This window comes from Hippocampus zosterae, chromosome 2 (assembly GCF_025434085.1).
Source record: "Hippocampus zosterae strain Florida chromosome 2, ASM2543408v3, whole genome shotgun sequence".
Lineage (NCBI taxonomy): Eukaryota > Metazoa > Chordata > Actinopteri > Syngnathiformes > Syngnathidae > Hippocampus > Hippocampus zosterae.
The window spans coordinates 17,907,442-17,925,907 of NC_067452.1; the positions used below are offsets into that span (position 1 = coordinate 17,907,442).

The 18,466-nt window shown below is 46.3% G+C and overlaps 1 protein-coding gene across 1 annotated transcript; it reads left to right on the forward strand.

Annotated features, from left to right (window-relative positions):
- The first annotated feature begins 2,495 nt into the window (after positions 1-2,495).
- obsl1a (obscurin like cytoskeletal adaptor 1a) lies at positions 2,496-14,664 on the forward strand. The gene is made up of 25 exons (XM_052057662.1): positions 2,496-2,898; positions 3,187-4,352; positions 5,173-5,442; positions 5,538-5,798; positions 6,426-6,728; positions 6,829-7,095; positions 7,187-7,462; positions 7,775-7,889; positions 8,018-8,178; positions 8,268-8,540; positions 8,626-8,901; positions 8,976-9,251; positions 9,340-9,615; positions 9,692-9,967; positions 10,052-10,321; positions 10,404-10,670; positions 10,738-11,007; positions 12,057-12,323; positions 12,421-12,687; positions 12,760-12,872; positions 12,962-13,115; positions 13,203-13,364; positions 13,738-13,842; positions 13,914-14,180; positions 14,273-14,664. Exons 2-25 carry the CDS (start codon positions 3,224-3,226, stop codon positions 14,551-14,553), a joined length of 6,582 nt encoding a protein of 2,193 aa, XP_051913622.1. The 5' UTR covers positions 2,496-2,898; positions 3,187-3,223; the 3' UTR covers positions 14,554-14,664.
- Positions 14,665-18,466: the final 3,802 nt, after the last annotated feature.

Genomic DNA, 18,466 nt, shown 5'->3' on the forward strand with positions numbered 1-18,466 from the left:
CTCTGGTATGACCTCCTCTGATGTGGCAGCCTGGGGGGTTCCTTCACCATGGAACCTGCGTTGTACCTCATCAATCTCAAGTTGTGACAGCAGTTGCCGTTTGTGTATGTTGGAACACTGAGTTACTAGTTGTTTCGTGGTCAACCGTGACTGTGGGTTCCGAAGTAACCATTCAGCCCACATTCTCTGTATGTAACCCCTCTGACTAGGGTTCCAACAGAGCCATGTTATCGCATCTCGCCCATCTCCGCTTTGTTCCAGTAGCCCATTTTTCATCAAGGTGCTCTGGTTCCCCAGCACCTGACGCAGACCTTGTTTGGCCGGGCGACGTCTGAGCCGGCATGTCATTCGTCTTATTGTCTCTCATCATTGTATGAGGTAGGCATTAGCGTGAAGGATATTGCCCAAGCACCCACACTGGATGGTGTTATGTGCTCATTTTTGCCCCAAGGGATTCGAACCACCATCTCCCGTATGCCAAACCGATGATGCCTTACCAACTGAGCTATCCAGCCGCTCTCTCTCTATATATATATGAAACTGAATCAGCAAGACATAAGGGGTAAAATAAATAGAACTCTGGCGTTATCTAGTGGACAGACTGTGCCACTATATAACAATGACACGCACCTGCTCCCTCCTCCCCGATGGGCATGGGGATTCCTCCTACGTGGAGTCACTGGTAAGAAATAAACTACACTTAGTTGTTGACATCAGGTTGGATTCCTTGTTCTTTGACGTTGAAGTTCAAGCTGCTTTTGATTCCTGCTACTAATTGTCATGCCAGCAGCTGCTGGGATGAGCGCATGCAGAAGGTCAGTGACCTTCATGAGACATTGCTGTTCATAGAACAATAATCTGCATTCCACTTGTGCATTAGTGGATTATCACAATATGACCAGTACTTTTTTTTATAGATAAAAAATAGAACTATATTTACTTGCAATTTTGTCATGCGGTATGTTCTCGTGTTCCTATAGATAAAAAATAGGAAATTGGGAACTGTTTTTTATTGATATAAAATAGGAACTACTTTTTATCGATAGGAACATGAGAAAATACTGCATAGCAAAATTGCAAGTTCTTCAGTATCAAACGCATACAAGCATGCTTTTACGGATCTCGGTTTGCGTTTTGGCACACAGCTACGCAGGTAATGCAGGATGAAAAATCAATAGGCTATTTGAAAAGAAAATACCACATTTATTAATTATAGATGATATCAACAGTCTTTTCATGCCATGAGAATTTAAAAAGCTGTCCACCCGGGATGTTATCCTGAACATACTCATGCATTCATCACTAAATATAAAGAGATAACATGCATGGGGGGTGGGGGGGGGATCTAAGCCAGACTCCGGCAAAGCACATCTCAGGGGTCATATCTGGCCCACTCACACTCTCTGACCGGCCATCGGTGACAATGATGTCACAGTAAATTGTAAAATATGCAGTACCATTATTTTGAAAGTTGGGGCTTTTACGTGCACGCGTGGATGCTAGTACAAGCAAGTTCGCAAGCAAGAGCTGCAAATTGTGTGAAGTGTTGCCAACTTTTTCGCAAAGTTTTCGCTAAATTTAGCGAATACTCTGACTCCTCTGGCATTTTTTTCCCCCCAAAAAGACTCTTCTACATTTTTTCCCAAAAAGTGACTAGAAGAAAATGGCAACAGCGGTCCTAATGTTAGCAACATTCCGATTTCCTGCATGGTAACGGCAAACAAGTCAAGAACATCTGGTCTTATAATACTGTACGCAAATCTACAAGTTCATATACTGCATGCATTAGGTGGAGTCCTGACTTGGACGGGCTAATATGAATTGGTAGTTGTTGTCCAAAATGAATGTTCAATTCTTTAAAGTGTAAAGATGTAATTTTAATGACCGCTTGTAATTTTGTTTAAAATCTGTATTTCCTAATTATAACATCCATCCATCCATTTTCCGAACCGCTTGATCCTCACTAGGGTCGCGGGGGGTGCTGGAGCCTATCCCTGCTGTCTTCGGGCAGTAGGCGGGGGACACCCTGAATCGGTTGCCAGCCAATTGCAGGGCACATAGAGACAAACAACCATCCACGCTCACATTCACAACTAGGGACAATTTTAGAGAGTTCAATGAGCCTGCCAAGCATGTTTTTGTCATGTCGGCTGCCCCAATTATAACAGCATATACTATCTACACACGTAGCAAATTATTAAAATAAGAAACTAGATAAAATAGATCATCAAAATTGAACATCAGAACTGTCATCGATTGAACTACCGGTATTTCAATCAAACATTGTTTTTGTAAAGGGAGTGTTGATAGAACTTTTATTGCTGGGATTTAAATGCAGCTGAACTGAATGAAGTTTCCTTTAAGTGTACTCATGGACATCCAAGTAGAATTAAATTTGTTCATGTACCAACAAGACTCCAAAGCACCAGCAGCTGTGGTGTCCCCTCTCCTTCTGTGAGATTGAAGTCAGGGTACGTGTTTCTAGCTTAGTCTCCTCGCTATCTTTAGTGGTAGCGGAGTGGATAACATTATCTGTCATGGAAGCGGATGGTATTTTTAGTGGTAGGAGTGGGGGTTGCAGGCTCGTGAGAGCAGCTGCAAATGTCCTGACACCATCAGGGCCCTTCCTCCAGAATGCTCCACTCTCTCCCAGGATGCCGGACAATGTCGGTGTCTGACGTATACACTGGTCATTTTATTTATCAAAGCACGGGGACACAAGAAGGACAGGACAACTGACCACTGACCTAACTTTCTCATTTAGAGCTGAAAACCCCAACATCTTCAATCGAAAGGGAATCAATCATTTCAAGAAGGACAATAAAGTCAGCAGAATTAAAACGTCACCAGCCAGAGAACGAGGGACCGCTGGGCTCGAAAGCAAGCATCTCAAAAAAGGTAAGTTTAGCTTGATCTCCAACAACACTCTTACGTCACAATTTGCCAAGCATGTGCGCACACTTACCATTCTGAACTTAAAGCAGCACAGTGTCCGTTAGCCATTAAACAGTTTACCTGACACAGGGTCTGATCCCTAGTGTCTTTTTTAGACGAACTACTTTTCCAAATCCCAGCCTCAACTTTCGCTGGAAGACTTACTGAATGTAAAAAAAGGTGCATATATGTATATATATATATATATACTGTATATAAAAACATTTTGAATTTTGATTCATTTGCCCTTAGATCAATTTGCCTCATTCAACAACATAAGACTGACATCATGGACATTTTTGGGGGCGCCCCTCGTGTTTTGGGTTACCCGCGGCCTGTGGTAGTACAATGCGGCGCTGATGTCACTCTCAGATGCCAAATCGGAGGAGACCCTCGTCCTGATGTGATCTGGGAGCGCAAAAACATCCCGATCGTCACTGAAGGACGGTACAAGCTCTCAGAGGAGGGAAAATTCTACCTCCTGAACATCCATGGGGTAAGCGAGATGGATGCGGGGCAATACATCTGCAAAGCCAGAAACAATGTTGGGGAAACCTATGCAGCAGCATCCCTCAAAGTGGAGGGAAATGACCAGGAACTGGAAGTGAACGGTGTCAACCAGCACATCACAGAAAATGAGCATATGAATGGAACCAGCACATTCCAAAATAGAGACCATAAAGAAGAGAATGGTGACCAGACGGAAGGGAATTTAGCAAACAAATCTGACCCGGAGGTTGACTTCACATCCGATGACAAACCCAAGTTCCTTCTCATGCCCCGATCGTTGCGAGTGGACAGAGGAGAGGACGCTGCCTTCTCATGTAAAGTCTGGGGCAGGCCTTTGCCGGAGGTAGTATGGGAAAAAGATGGCAAGAAACTGAATGACATATTTGAGAGTGCTCACTTCTGCATAAGCATTCAAGACGGTGGATGGTTCCATCTCAAGATTAACAGAACACGCATGCCTGACAAGGGTGTCTACACCTGCAAGGCCATGAACTGCAATGGCGAGGCCCTGGCTGGTGCTGTGCTCCTTGTTGAACCTGTGCCCGAGCAAGAGAATTGCAGAAAGTCCAACCAGCGGTCGCCAAAACACATAGAAGAGGAACTCAGTTTGTCAAGGCTCAGGGAGAAGTCGCCGATCAGTACGTCAAAGGTCAAGAAGTATGTAGTGGCAGAGGGGAAACACGCAAAGTTCCGCTGCTTTGTCACAGGGAAGCCAAAGCCAGACATCATATGGAAGAAGGACGATGTGCCCGTCAAGCCAGGAAGGCGCCACCTTATATTTGAGGACAGGGAAGGTTATTACACACTGAAGGTTCTGTACTGTAAAGTTCAGGACGCAGGACTGTATGCGTGTGAAGCATCCAATGCCCTTGGGGAAACTCTCAGTGCAGTTCACCTGTCAGTCAAAGGTAAGATACAACTTATTCAACACTACCGAACAATTTTTCGTGTGCAGTGTCCTGCTATTCTATCCGCACATTTTTTTATGCCGCTTGTACTATTCAGGAGTTCAAGGAAAGCTAGAGCCTCACAGCTGCCTTTGGGTGAGAAATGGGATACACCCAAGAATAATCAGATATCAGGCACCGGGCTCACATTCACACAGACACCTATGGGCAATTGCACTACTTGAAATGAAACTAGATAGAATGCTCCGGACAGTCGGAACAAAGGAAGCGTCAGTACCCAGCGAGAACTCCTGTTAGGACAGGGAGAACAGTCACACATTGACAAGCCACAAGAGCCGCGAGATTCAAATCTACAACAAAGACAAATGTCTTGTGGCACATTTTAATCCATTTCATTGTCACATAATATATTCAAAGTCATAAGTGGTTATGTAAATCCCAGTTTAATTTGAGAGGAGGCATTGCACTCACAAGATGAATATATAAGCCTCCTGCTTGCATTCTTCACCTCCTCCTCCTCGTACATGTGTAGCTTTTCTCCAGATATTCCCACTTCCTCCCACATTCTAAAATCATTCCCATTTGGTTCATAGAAGACTAAATTGCCAATAGGGACGGATATGAGTGTAATTGATTGCCAACCATGCAGTCCAAGGTGCAAACCCCACCTCTTGCCCAAAGTCAGCTGAGATAGCTGGAGGGTAGGGAGATGGAGAGGCCTCCTTATTGAAGAGAGAAGAGGACAATAGATACATGATATAGATTCCCACATGTGGCTTTAAAGAGTAAAACAAATCATGGCCCTCTCTTTACTCTTAAGGCACCCATGTGCGATTTAAGCATCCATTAAAAGATTTGGAGGTAAGGGAGCGGAATGTTGCTGTTCTGGAATGCGAGGTACCCGATGAGTCAGTCCTGGCCACATGGTACCACGAGGATCAAAGGTTGATGCCCAGCAGCAAATATAGGATTGAGCAGCAAGGCACCAGGCGAAGACTAACCATCCAAGATGTGGAAGTGGATGATGATGGAGTATATCTCTGTGAGATGCCAGATGGGGCTAAGAGCATAGCGGAGCTGTCAGTCAAAGGTATTCGCCACCAGCTCATCTTTTATCATCGTGAGCCTTATTCATATGAAAGTGAGCGGCCGGAAGAATATTCACACTAATTCTTACTCTCTCAGGTAAAATCGTGCGTAAACTTCCACGAAAGGTGGAAGTGTATGAAGGCGAGAATGCTGCATTTTGTGTGGAAGTGGAGGACGAAGACATGGAGATCCTTTGGTTCAAAAATGGGCTAAAGCTGCATGAGACACACCAGACAATTCTCAAGTCTTTTGGGAAAACGCACATTCTGGTTTTTGTCAACGTGGTCCATCAGGACTCCGGGGTGGTGACTTTTGTGACGGGAAGATCGAAGACCTCGTCACGTCTTAAAGTTAGAGGTATGATGTCGTTCTATGTTTTCAGGCTTTCTTTCTGTCATTTGTCTGCCATGTCATTTGGTCCTTTTTTTAATGCAGTGACCTGGACCTTTCAAAATATGTACATGCATATGGATGCTTGCCAATTCACATCTTACATGAGATTATCCTAACTACTGCACTTCTGGTCACTTCATTTTGCATAGCTGCTGTCATACTAGAGTGGCTCAAACTACCGGCGACACATTACTATAAGGAGGTTTTACATGCTTGGCGAGTAAAGCTGACTCAGATTAAAGAACGAGTGAATACTCTATAAATCCCCGATGTTTATATCAAACAAAAGTAGTCTAATCTTAGCAAATTGCATTCAATTTTTGGTGCAGGATCAGAAGCTGTCTGTAGTTTAATTGGGATTTCATTCAGATTTCCCAAATAAATTGCAACGTGAAATACCATTGAGCCCATCCAGAAAATTATGTTAATGTTGTCCGACTGGGGAAACTAACAGGAGGAAGTGTTGGTAGTCACTGACTTTGCAGGTGAACAATGGCAAAGATCTTCAATGTCTGAGTGCTTTTATAGTTTGATCCAAAGAAAAGAGCTGAAATCTGTTTTCTGGTAGAATTACTAATGCTTTTCTTGAAGCCACAAGACACCGTCCACCAATGTGTCCACTTGGAGTCAAAATGGATTTGTATGGCCCAAATGGCGCCGTGCTCTCTTGGGTTCCTGCGCCGGACAACCAGATGACTCGCTCTATCTTTGTGGTGGAGAGTCAGGAAGTGGGGTCACAAGAGTGGCAGAAATGCTTTACCTCGGAGAACGCCACCTCAACTGAGATCCGCAGTGACACTGTATCACACGAGGGAGACTACCGCTTTAGAATCTGCTGCATCAACAAGTACGGCCGCAGCGGCCATGTAGAGTTTCCAAAAGTTGTCCATATGGGTAAGTTATATTCTACACTGTCGTGTAAAGAATACTGCCACTGACAAAATATAACGTGTGATATTTGGATCCCAATTGTGAGGTTTCTCACTTTTTTCAGTTCCAGGAATAAAGATTTGTAGTCACCTTCAGGACCTGGAGGTGACAGAGGGAGAGGATGCTCTCTTTTCCATCGTGTTGTCAGCCTCAGTAGTTGGTACCTGGTTTTTGAACAGTGCTCAGCTACAAGACGGTGGACGATACACCATAAAACAGTCCAAAACACAACATACATTGGTTATCCATGAAACTCTCGCTGCCGAGGACGTAGCAGAGATCACGTTTATCGCCAATGGGGTGCGAAATTCATCAGTTCTCAAGGTTAAACGTACGTGAAGCAATCTCTTGTTTGTTGTTGTCAAACTGAGCCTCAGACGAGTTCATAATGTTGAGTATGGAGCCTACTTGTGTCTTTGCAGCCACAGTCATGAAATTCAGCCCTTTGCTGGAATCTGACAGGACCAAGAGGGTGGAAACCGGTGAAATCATTGTGCTCTACTGCGAAGTATCCCACCCTTCAGCCCAAGTATACTGGTTCAAAGACGGTGAGGAGCTGCAGGTGAGCGATGCCCTAAACATCCAATCAGATGGGATCATGAGGAGAATTGTGATTCAGTCAGCGGAGAAACATCACACTGGAGTTTATACATGTCAGACATCGGGGGACATGATCACATTCATGGTCGAAGTTGCAGGTAAAGTGCCTGAGCAAATTCTATACTTGTATATTATGTATGCTGGTCTATATGTATGTATGCTAGAGATTCATTCAAATTTTAAATGTGCCGTCATCATTGCTGCTAGCCCGTCGGTACGTTCACATTTTAAAAGAAGGTCAAATTAAAGTTCACCTAGAAAGGTTCTACTGCATTTTCGGCATTTTCGGTTAATTCTCAAAGATGAAATATGCTTTGCAACATCTAATGGATTTATGCCTTTTTCCGACAATCACTTTGGATATACAGTTGCCAGAGAATCAGTAAAACATCTCTCCACCATTGTTTCAGGTCCTTCAGTGGAGTTCATTCCAGCCCGGGAGGAAGACCTTCATAAAAGCAGCATGGAGCTTGACCCTGTTGTGCTGCTCTGCCATGTCTCCAGAGAAGATGCTCAAGTTCTGTGGTAAGAGAGTAGACAAGAGGAATTTATCTGGTGCACGTTTTTATGCAATGTTCTCACTTTTGTTGTTGAATGAAGTTGGTTGTTTCTGATTTTATTTCCAAATGTGTATCTGGTATGGTCTGGTCCAGGTATAAGGATGGTTGTGAAATCGAACCCAACGACAACATCACTCTGCAGGCAGAGGGAACACTTCGGAGGTTGATTATCCGTTCTGCCGAAACCTCCGATACCGGCAACTACATCTGCCAAGCGGAAAACAACAGTATGGAGTTCACCGTTAATGTTAGAGGTGGGTTGCAGATATACAAGTAGTGCAATAGCAAGAGAAAAAGCTCTTTTTTAAACAACTACAAACCAAGTCCGGCAATTGCTCCACAGAGCCCCCGGTGATCATTGTAGAGCCGAAAGATGATGTCATGATGGAATGTTACATTTCGGAGGACATTCACATGCAGTGTGAGTTGTCTCGCTCAGCCGGGAAAGTCCAATGGTTCAAGAATGGAGAAGAGGTGGAGGAGAGCGGCCATATCCAGCTGACCAAAGAGGGTCCCTACAGACGCTTGACCATTCTCCACAGTACGGTGGAGGATGGGGGGGAGTATGTCTGCGAAACAAATGGGGACTCTGTATTCTTTCAATTGATTGTCACAGGTAAAACTGAAATTTGATTTCACAATGAACACACATACAGCATGTTTGATATGAAGGCTTCAATCATATTTCCTTTATGCACCAGAGCCTCCCATACGAATTATTTCCCCCGCCGAATCTGAGCTGAAACTCACTCACTTGGCTTCCACCAAGCTAGAGCTCAGCTGTCAGATCTCACATTCTGACGCTTATGTGACGTGGTACAAAGACAGTCTAGAGGTGGAAGTGTCTCCAAACCTCATACTGGAAGTGGATGGATCAAAACGCCGGCTGGTTATACCCGTGGCCTCTGTGAAGGACGCAGGAGAGTATGTATGTGATACTGAACATGACTCTGTTGCCTTCATAGTGACTGTTACTGGTAAGAATTAAGGTGGATGTTTTACTTGAAGATACTCCTGTAACATGTTAATTAATGGGTTTTCATTCACTTAGAGCCACCAGTGGCACTTTCCTGCCCTAAAAACACACCGAGGAAGCTGGAGTGTTTTGCAGGGAAGTCAATCGTACTGGAAGTCGAGGCTTCTCGCCTCAATGCACATGTGAAGTGGCTGCGAAACGGCCAAGAAATAGAGGGGAGCAACTTTGTGGCCATCACGGAGAATGGCTTACTACGTCGTCTTGAAATCCTCTCGCCTTCTCCAATGGATTCTGGCACATACACCTGTGATGCCATAGATGACAGACTTGACTTCCAGGTTAACATTTTAGGTAAGGCTGCTAACCAGTTATGCTTATCTGGGTTTGTTTTGGCCATTGTAGCTTATTTATTGTTTAATGTGTAATTCTGCAATTTTAGAGCCCCCAGTGAATATCTTAAGGAAGTCTGAGATTCACACAAATCTCAAGGTACGACCTTCTGATGACATTGTGCTAGAATGTGAGCTGTCCAGAGATAATGCTAAAACCAAATGGTACAAAGATGGCTGTCATATTGAGTGTGACGGTAGATTCTGTGAGGAGGAAGAAGGTGCGTTTCGCTCACTTATCATTCTCAATGCTGAGCTTGGAGACTCTGGAGAATACTTTCTGGATGCTGGAGATGATAACATCAGATTCCAGATTACGGTGCAAGGTAGCGTTTACTGTACAGCAGAAAATCAATGCTTCACATTTGGAAAACCAATTTTAAACGTTATTGTCTGCGTCAGAGTCTCCGGTGACTATTGTGGGCAACTCTAAAGATGCTGACTTCCAGGAGATGACAACGGGCGATGACCTAATACTGGCTTGCGAGTTGTCCCGTGCAAATGCTCCTGTCCAATGGTACTGCAATGACAAGCTGCTTGTCAGTGATTCCCGCATCCATATAGAATGCTGCGGGACTCTGAGGAAAATCATCATTTCAAATGTTCAACCTTCGGATTCCGGAAAGTACATGTGTGATGCAGTAGATGACAAGATGATCAGTGTTGTTCGGGTTCAAGGTACAGGCATCCCCTCAAGAACTGTATCATTCAGTGCATACAGTACAGGGAACTGACGTAACTTTTTTTGTGGTATTCTTAAAGAGCCTCCGGTGACATTCCTGAATAAGGAAGATGGCATTGTTGTGACTGGTTATGAGGCAGAAAGTGTGACCTTGACAAGCTTTGTGTCCAAAGAGAGTGCTCTGGTCCACTGGCTCAAAGACTGGACCCCCATTGAAGATGAGCGCTTCCAGGCACAAATGGAAGGCCACAGGCGTAACCTCACCATTGCACCTTTAAGACGCTTGGATGCTGGCGAGTACACATGTGATGTCAAGACTGACCAAATTCACTTCAGCTTGCTGGTAAAAGGTATAAACTGTTTTTAACATCTGATAATTAATGTGGAATCTGAGATTAAAATATATATGTTTGGGTCATCTCTGCATTGCAGGAATGAGAATTAAGTTTGTAAAGCCAATGCAAGACACTGTGGCCCATGCTGATGGAATGGTGACTCTCCGCTGTGAAGTGTGCAAGCCCAAAGCAGATGTACAGTGGTTGAAAAATGGCGTGGAAGTGGTTCCGAACAGGAGGTTTTCCATTCGAGCAGATGGAGTCGAGAGATGTTTGACGATACATCGTTTGACACGAGAGGATTCTGGAGAGTACGCCTGTGAATCCAAAGATGACCGCACAGCGGCGAGACTTGTAGTAAAAAGTAAGCATTCCTAGATGATTCCATTGTACTTGAAACGTGATTCATACACATTGTTTTGTCACTTCAGTGCCTCGGGTGGTTGAGTTTCTCACTGAGCTTCAGAACACCACCGTGCTGGAAGGAGAGGATGCTACTTTCAAGTGTGTGGTTTCGCCCGAGGATGTGCAGTTGGTTTGGTTCATGGACAATGAGGTGATCAATCCCAGTGACCGTATCCAGGTTGCACAGAATGGCCTGTGCCACAGCTTAGTGATGAGGAAGTGCCACATGTTGGACTGTTCCAAAATCAGAGCTGAAGCTGAAGGGACGATGAGCAAAGCAAATCTCAGAGTGCAAGGTGGGTGTATTGGAAGCAAAATTAAGATTAAGATATCCTTTATTTGGGGAAATTTACTGCCACAATATAAATAGTAAATAGCACAGCCACATTGGTGGCTGTGCTATTTACCAATGTTTGTCACATCATTTCATTTTTTATTCAGCAGCCTGACAGCAGTCGGTAGGAACGAGCGGCGGCATCTCTCCTTCTTGCAGCGCGGGTGTAACAGTCTCTGGCTGAAGGAGCTACCGAGTGCTGTCAGGGTGGGAGGGACTGTCCATCATAGCTTTTAGCTTAGCTAGCATCCTCCTGTTGACCACCTCCTCCAGAGTGTCTAAAGAGCAGCCCAGGGCAGAACTGGCCCTCCTGACCAGTCGCTCCAATCTCTTTCTGTCCCGGGCCGAGATGCTGCCTGACCAGCAGACAATGCCATAATGGATGGCCGAAGCCACCATGGACTTATAGAAAGTCTTAAGGAGTGACCCCTGAACCCCAAAAGCCCTCAGTTTCCTGAGTAGGAAGAGTCGGCTGTCCTTTCCTAATCAGGGCGTCCTAGTTAGTAGACCAGTCCATTTTATTGTTTAGAAGAACACCCAGGTACTTTTAGGAGGTCACCCTCTCTATGTCCATACCGTGGATGTTCATCAGTGCAAGTGAGGACTGTTTCCTGCAGAAATCCACAACCAACTCCTTAGTTTTCCTAGGGTTGATCTGGAGGTGATTCTGCTTGCACCAGTCCCCAAAGTCCTTGGTCAGTCCCTTGTACTCCCGATCGTCTCCCTCTGTAATGAGGCCGACAATCGCAGAGTCTTCAGAGAACTTCTGAAGGTGGCAGTTTGGAGTTGTGTGTCTGATCCATGCTGTGGGGCGGTGGTCCACTCCAGCATTCTGTAGTTTGTCACCCAGTAAATTGGGCTGAATGGTGATGAAGGCACTGGAGAAATCAAAGAACATGATTCTCACAGTGCTTCCAGCCTTCTCCAGGTGTAACAGCACTGAGTGGAGGAGGTAGATAATGGCGTCCCTCCACACGTTAACTTGATGTCGCCTTTCTCCTTCATGTTCAGAGGCTCAAGTTATGTTTATAAAGAAAATGGAGGCTGTCATGGCAGAGGAGTTTGGTGATGCAACGCTGGAGACAGAGATTAGCCTTGAGACCGGCGAGGTGCAGTGGATGAGACAGGGGCTGGTCATCCAGGCCGGGCCACGATATTCACTCAACCAAAATGGATATCAACGCAGTCTGACCATACACAATCTAAATCTGTCGGACCGCGGAACCTACCGTTGTGAGACTCTGCACGACAGGACCCAGGTCAAGCTAAATGTAGAGCGTAAGTGGTCAAGCGATACGCTGTCAGGCTCGAGGAGCATTATAAGACATTCTTCAAATAGTTTTTTTTTCTAATTTGACCTTGTCATCCAATGTAGCCCGCAAAATCTACATTCGTAAAGGCCTGACTGACCAGGAAATCTTAGAACGTGAGACGGCATCTTTTGAGGTGCAGTTGTCCCACATTGACGTAGAGGGCATTTGGCAGAAGGACGGCATTCGGGTGAAGCCAAACAACCAGTTTAGGGTAAGCACCAATGGGCGTGTTCATGGCCTCACCCTTTCCAGTCTCACCCTGGAGGACACAGGTACCATTGTCTTTTCAGCCGAAGGGGTGCGCACGACTGCCAGGCTCACAGTCAAAGGTAACAGTGGATTCTTTTGTTTTGTTTTCCACTGTTTCCTGTATAATTATTTACAAATGATAACATTAACAGAGACACCAGTTACCACACTGAAAGCTCTGGTTGATGTCCGCGTGGAAGAAGAATTTCCTGCCACTCTGGAGTGTGAATTCTCTCGACAAAATATAGAAGTCAAATGGTTCAAGGTAAAACGATTGGCATCTTGAATACAGAATGAACCTTAAAATAGACAAAATATGAGAACTAAACGTGTCTATCTTCAACAATAAACCAGAATGGGACTGAACTGAAGCCAGACAAGAACTGTCGGATCTATTCCATGGGGCGAAAGAAGTTCTGTCAGATTCTGCAGTGCTCTTTGGCAGACTCTGGCATCTACACCTGTGATGTGGGGGAAAGCAGCACTTCTTGTTCTTTGGAGGTTTATGGTGATGAAAACACAAAAATTGCTTACATAAACTGCAAATTCCTTCGGATTGCTTTATCCGATTCAACTCTGTTTCCCGAACTTATAGCGCACGAGCTGACGATTCTGCAAGACTTGGAGGACCTTTACATCCAGGAGGATCAGAACGCAGTCTTCATGTGTGAGGTTTCCCTTGGCAACGTGAGCGGAGAGTGGTATAAGGACGGCCACAAGATTCGTCCCACCAGCACTATCAAGACTCGCACGGAAGGTCATTTTGCAACACGTTTTTACTGAAAATTATGATAATTCCTTCTTCCAATCATTTGTTCAGTCTATATCCCAGGTGACATATGGAGGGATGTGGGATATACCGTAAACTGATTAAATACAAAAATGACCAATGAAAACACTGTTATGTGTTGCCTATTCTAGCTGACAATGACACTTAACTGAACTTATAGACAGTGAGTGACTGGTAGAATGTCCCGATAAACGATAGTTCAACTACTGACAATCGCTCTGTCACTTTCAGCAATTCTGACTGGCGCATTGCGTGGAATCTGTCACATGCAAATTCTGACATAACAAACACTAATACCGCCAGACGTAAGGCAATGACATGTTACATTATTTTATTTCAGGAACTAAACACTTCCTGCTGATGTGCAATGTCAAAGCTGAGGATAATGGAGAAATACGATTTGTTAGCAGAGATGTTGAATCTACGGCTTACCTTGAAGTAGAAGGTAAAACGGCTGTGACGGTCCTTTGTGTTGTGTGGGAGATCAATATCTTGAAATGTTTCATCTCACTTTAGAACTCCCAGTGTCAATTGTCAAACCATTGCGGGACAGGACAGCTTTGGAGAAACACCGTGTCATCCTGGAGTGCACCACGTCTTCAGCTAGTTGTAGTGCAACCTGGTACCGGGGCAAGGAGAGGCTTGTGCCCTCTGATCGAATGGCTCTCCTCGTCGATGGTTGCAGTCATAAACTCGTGATCCAGCAGGTAGCAGTTGAGGATGAGGGCACATACAGTATTGAGGTTGGGGAGCATACCTCCCAAGCCAAACTCATGGTGGAAGGTAGGAACAGTTAACATGTTAATTGCATTAATGTTACTGCAATATTTAGTTGATATATTTTGGTCAGTAATAAGAAACAACAATATATTCAGCCCAGGAGCTTGTTATCCTGCAAGAGCTGGAGGATGTGGAGGCAACAGAGAATGAACCGGCGGTTTTCCAGTGCAAAGTCTCTTTGGCTATCAGGAGAACCCCGGTGTGGACGCTCAATGGTGAGAATATTCAGCCTGGCCCCTCAGTCCGCCTGGAGAACCACGGCACTGTGCACAAACTCACACTGAAGCACACTAGTATGGACATGAGTGGCTTGGTGAAGTTCAATGTTGGTAAAGCAAAGAGCAGCGCCATTCTCACTGTGAGAGCATGCAAATGATCTGAAACTGTAAATCAGCCTCTATTTACTATTTTCATTGCAATTTTTTAAAAACAGTGATACTCATTTACCTGCTTAATTTACACTGTTAAACAGAGGTGGAAATATGTCCTACATCAGGGGTGCCCAAACTTTTCGGATCGAAGATCTACTTTTCGATCAACTAACCTCACGGGATCTACCCTTACCGACGTGCGCACGCATACGCACACGCGCACGCACGCACACACACGCACACACACAGACACAGACACACACACACAGACACAGACACACACACACACAGACACACGCCATGATGAGAAACAGCCTGAAACTGAGGCATGCGACGCACTTCTGCAGCCTGTTAACTATCGTAGCTCACAAGCACCATTTTAAAGTGCTTCCCTGGACGCTCCTAGATTCCTATTCTTTGCCCGTGCCCTCGGTGAATTGTACACGAAGCAAACTCTGAATGAGAAGAATGACGATAAAAGAGCAACAGCTCTTATCACACGCTGCAATTGCAGACTGAGCGCTAACAACTTCCGGTGACGTAATCAGGCGCCACCGTAAATTCAACATTTACCTGCTTTATTTTATTTTTTAAATATTTATTTTGTGAAAATGAGACTGATAGGATGATTAGGGTGCAGCGTACATGACACAAAAAATATATTACTAACATGTACAAAGACACACAAATGGTTGTTTGTTTTTTTTTTCTCTTCGACACTCTTCAGATCTACTCGGGACCTGTCTTAGATCTACCGGTAGATCAGGATCTACCGGTAGATCTAAGATCTAATGGGCACCCCTGTCCTACATGATCAATTCATAAATTTCACGCCTTCATCTTCAACTTTCAAACAAGACCCAAGTTAGTGTGGGGGAAAAAATTGAGTCCCCATTAGATTTCAAGGAATTTGGGTCAAGGCATTACTTGGTTAACCCAAGCAAGTAATCTGTTTACGCAGAAAACATGTACACAGATTAACCACTTGCACTCAACTAGCTGTAACCCCACTAACAGAACAAAAATGCCAAAACAGTCTCTGTACTGTCTATTAGTTTGTCTAATTAAACCCATACTGGACAAAAAGCTATGAACTGCTAGCGAGCTGTTATTATTTGTCTAGCTCTGTGAATAAATCGCTAAGCTTACCTGTCATTGTGATGGAAGTCTTGAGTTGTGTCTCTTTTCTTTGAATTACAAAACTTTCCAGTCGCCATTCTCTTTTTCCCCAAACTTAATCATTGAATTCAAAATACCTGAAGATGACCTGTTTTCTCGGTTTCGTCATTTGACATTAGCAAGCTAAACCATCTTCTCATGGTCTCACCACCCGTGGGAGTGGTAAAAGGGGTCGGGTGCTATGCAAGCTGGGCGGCAGCCAAAAGCGGGGACCCTGGCGTTCCGATCCTCGGCTGCAGAAGCTAGCTCTTGGGACATGGAATGTCACCTCTCTGGCAGGGAAGGAGCCCGAACTGGTGTGTGAGGCAGAGAAGTTCCGATTGGATATAGTCGGACTTGCCTCCACACACAGCCTAGGTTCTGGTACCAGTCCTCTCAAGAGGGGTTGGACTCTCTTTCACTCTGGAGTTGCTCACGGTGAGAGGCGCAGAGCAGGTGTGGGCATACTTATTGCCCCCCGGCTCAGTGCCTGTACATTGGGGTTCACACCGGTGGACGAGAGGGTTGCATCCCTCCGCCTGCGGGTGGGGGGACGGGGCCTGACTGTTGTTTGTGCATATGCACCAAACAGCAGCTCAGCATACCCACCCTTTTTGGAGTCCTTGGAGGGTGTGCTGGAGAGTACTCCTGCTGGGGACTCCCTTGTTCTACTGGGGGACTTCAATGCTCACGTGGGCAATGACAGTGAGACCTGGAGGGGCGTGATTGGGAGGAACGGCCCCCCCGATCAGAACTCGAGTGGTGTTTTGTTATTGGACTTCTGTGCTCGTCACGGACTGTCCATAACGAACACCTTGTTCAAACATAAGGGTGTCCACATGTGCACTTGGCACCAGGACACCCTAGGCCGTAGTTCGATGATCGACCTTGTGGTCGTGTCATCGGATTTGCGGCCGCATGTTCTGGACACTCGGGTGAAGAGAGGGGCGGAGCTGTCAACTGATCACCACCTGGTGGTGAGTAGGCTGGGGGAAGATGCCGGTCCGTCCTGGCAGACCCAAACGTATTGTGAGGGTTTGTTGGGAGCATCTGGCGGAATCCCCTGTCAGAAGGAGTTTAAACTCCCACCTCCGAGAGAGCTTTTCCCATGTTCCGGGGGAGGCGGGGGACATCGAGTCCGAGTGGACCATGTTCCGTGCCTCTATTGTTGAGACGGCCAATCTGAGTTGTGGCCGTAAGGTGGTTGGTGCCAGTCGTGGCGGCAACCCTCGTACTCGCTGGTGGACACCAGCAGTAAGGGATGGCGTCAAGCTGAAGAAGGAGTCCTATCGAGCCTTTATGGCCTGTGGGACCCCAGAGGCAGCTGACGGGTATCAACTGGCCAAGCGGAACGCAGCTTTGGTGGTCGCCGAGGCAAAAACCCGAGCATGGGAAGAGTTCGGTGAGGCCATGGAAGCCGACTTCCGGACGGCTTCGAGGAAATTCTGGTCCACCATCCGACGTCTCAGGAGGGGGAAGCAGTGCACCACTAACACTGTGTACAGTGGGGATGGGGCGCTGCTGACTTCGACTCGGGACGTTGTGAACCGGTGGGCAGAGTACTTCGAAGACCTCCTCAACTCCACCGACACGTCTTCCTTGGAGGAAGCAGAGCCCGGGGACTCTGAGGTGAGCTCTCCTATCTCTGTGGTTAAAGTCACCGATGTGGTTAAAAAGCTCCTCTGTGGCAAGGCCCCAGGGGTGGATGAGATCCGCCCGGAGTTCCTCAAGGTTCTGGATGTTGTGGGGCTGTCCTGGTTGAAACGCCTCTGCAACATCGCGTGGTCAACGGGGAGAGTGCCTCTGGATTGGCAGACCGGGGTGGTAGTCCCTCTTTTTAAAAAGGGGGACCGGAGGGTGTGTTCCAACTACAGAGGGATCACACTCCTCAGCCTCCCTGGTAATGTCTATTCAGGGGTGCTGGATAGGAGGGTCCGACAGGAAGTCGAGCCTCAGATTGAGGAGGAGCAGTGTGGTTTTCGTCCCGGCCGTGGAACAGTGGACCAGCTCTACACCCTTAGCAGGGTTCTCGAGGGTATGTGGGAATTCGCCCAACCAGTCTACATGTGTTTTGTGGACTTGGAGAAGGCGTTTGACCGTGTCCCTCGGGGAGTTCTGTGGGGGGTGCTTCGTGGGTATGGAGTACCGAACCCCCTGATACGGGCTGTTCGGTCACTATACCACCGATGTCAGAGTTTGGTTCGCATTGCCGGCAGTAAGTCGGAATCGTTTCCAGTGAGGGTGGGACTCCGCTAAGGCTGCCTTTTGTCACCGATTCTGTTCATAACCTTTATGGACAGAATCTCTAGGCGCAGCCGAAGCGTTGAGGGGGTCCGTTTTGGGGGCCTCAGTATTGCATCCCTGCTTTTTGCAGATGATGTGGTGCTGTTGGCTCCTTCAAACAGGGCTCTCCAACTCTCACTGGAGCGTTTCGCAGCCGAGTGTGAAGCGGTTGGGATGAAAATCAGCACCTCCAAATCTGAAACCATGGTCCTCAGTCGGAAAAGGGTGGAGTGCCCCCTCCGGGTCAAGGAGGAGATCTTGCCCCAAGTGGAGGAGTTTAAGTATCTTGGGGTCTTGTTCACGAGTGAGGCAGGAGGGAGCGAGAGATCGACAGGCGGATCGGTGCAGCGTCTGCTGTGATGCGGACGTTGTATCGGTCTGTCGTGGTGAAAAAGGAGCTGAGCCAAAGGGTGAAGCTCTCAATTTACCGGTCGATCTACGTTCCAACCCTCATCTATGGTCACGAGCTATGGGTCG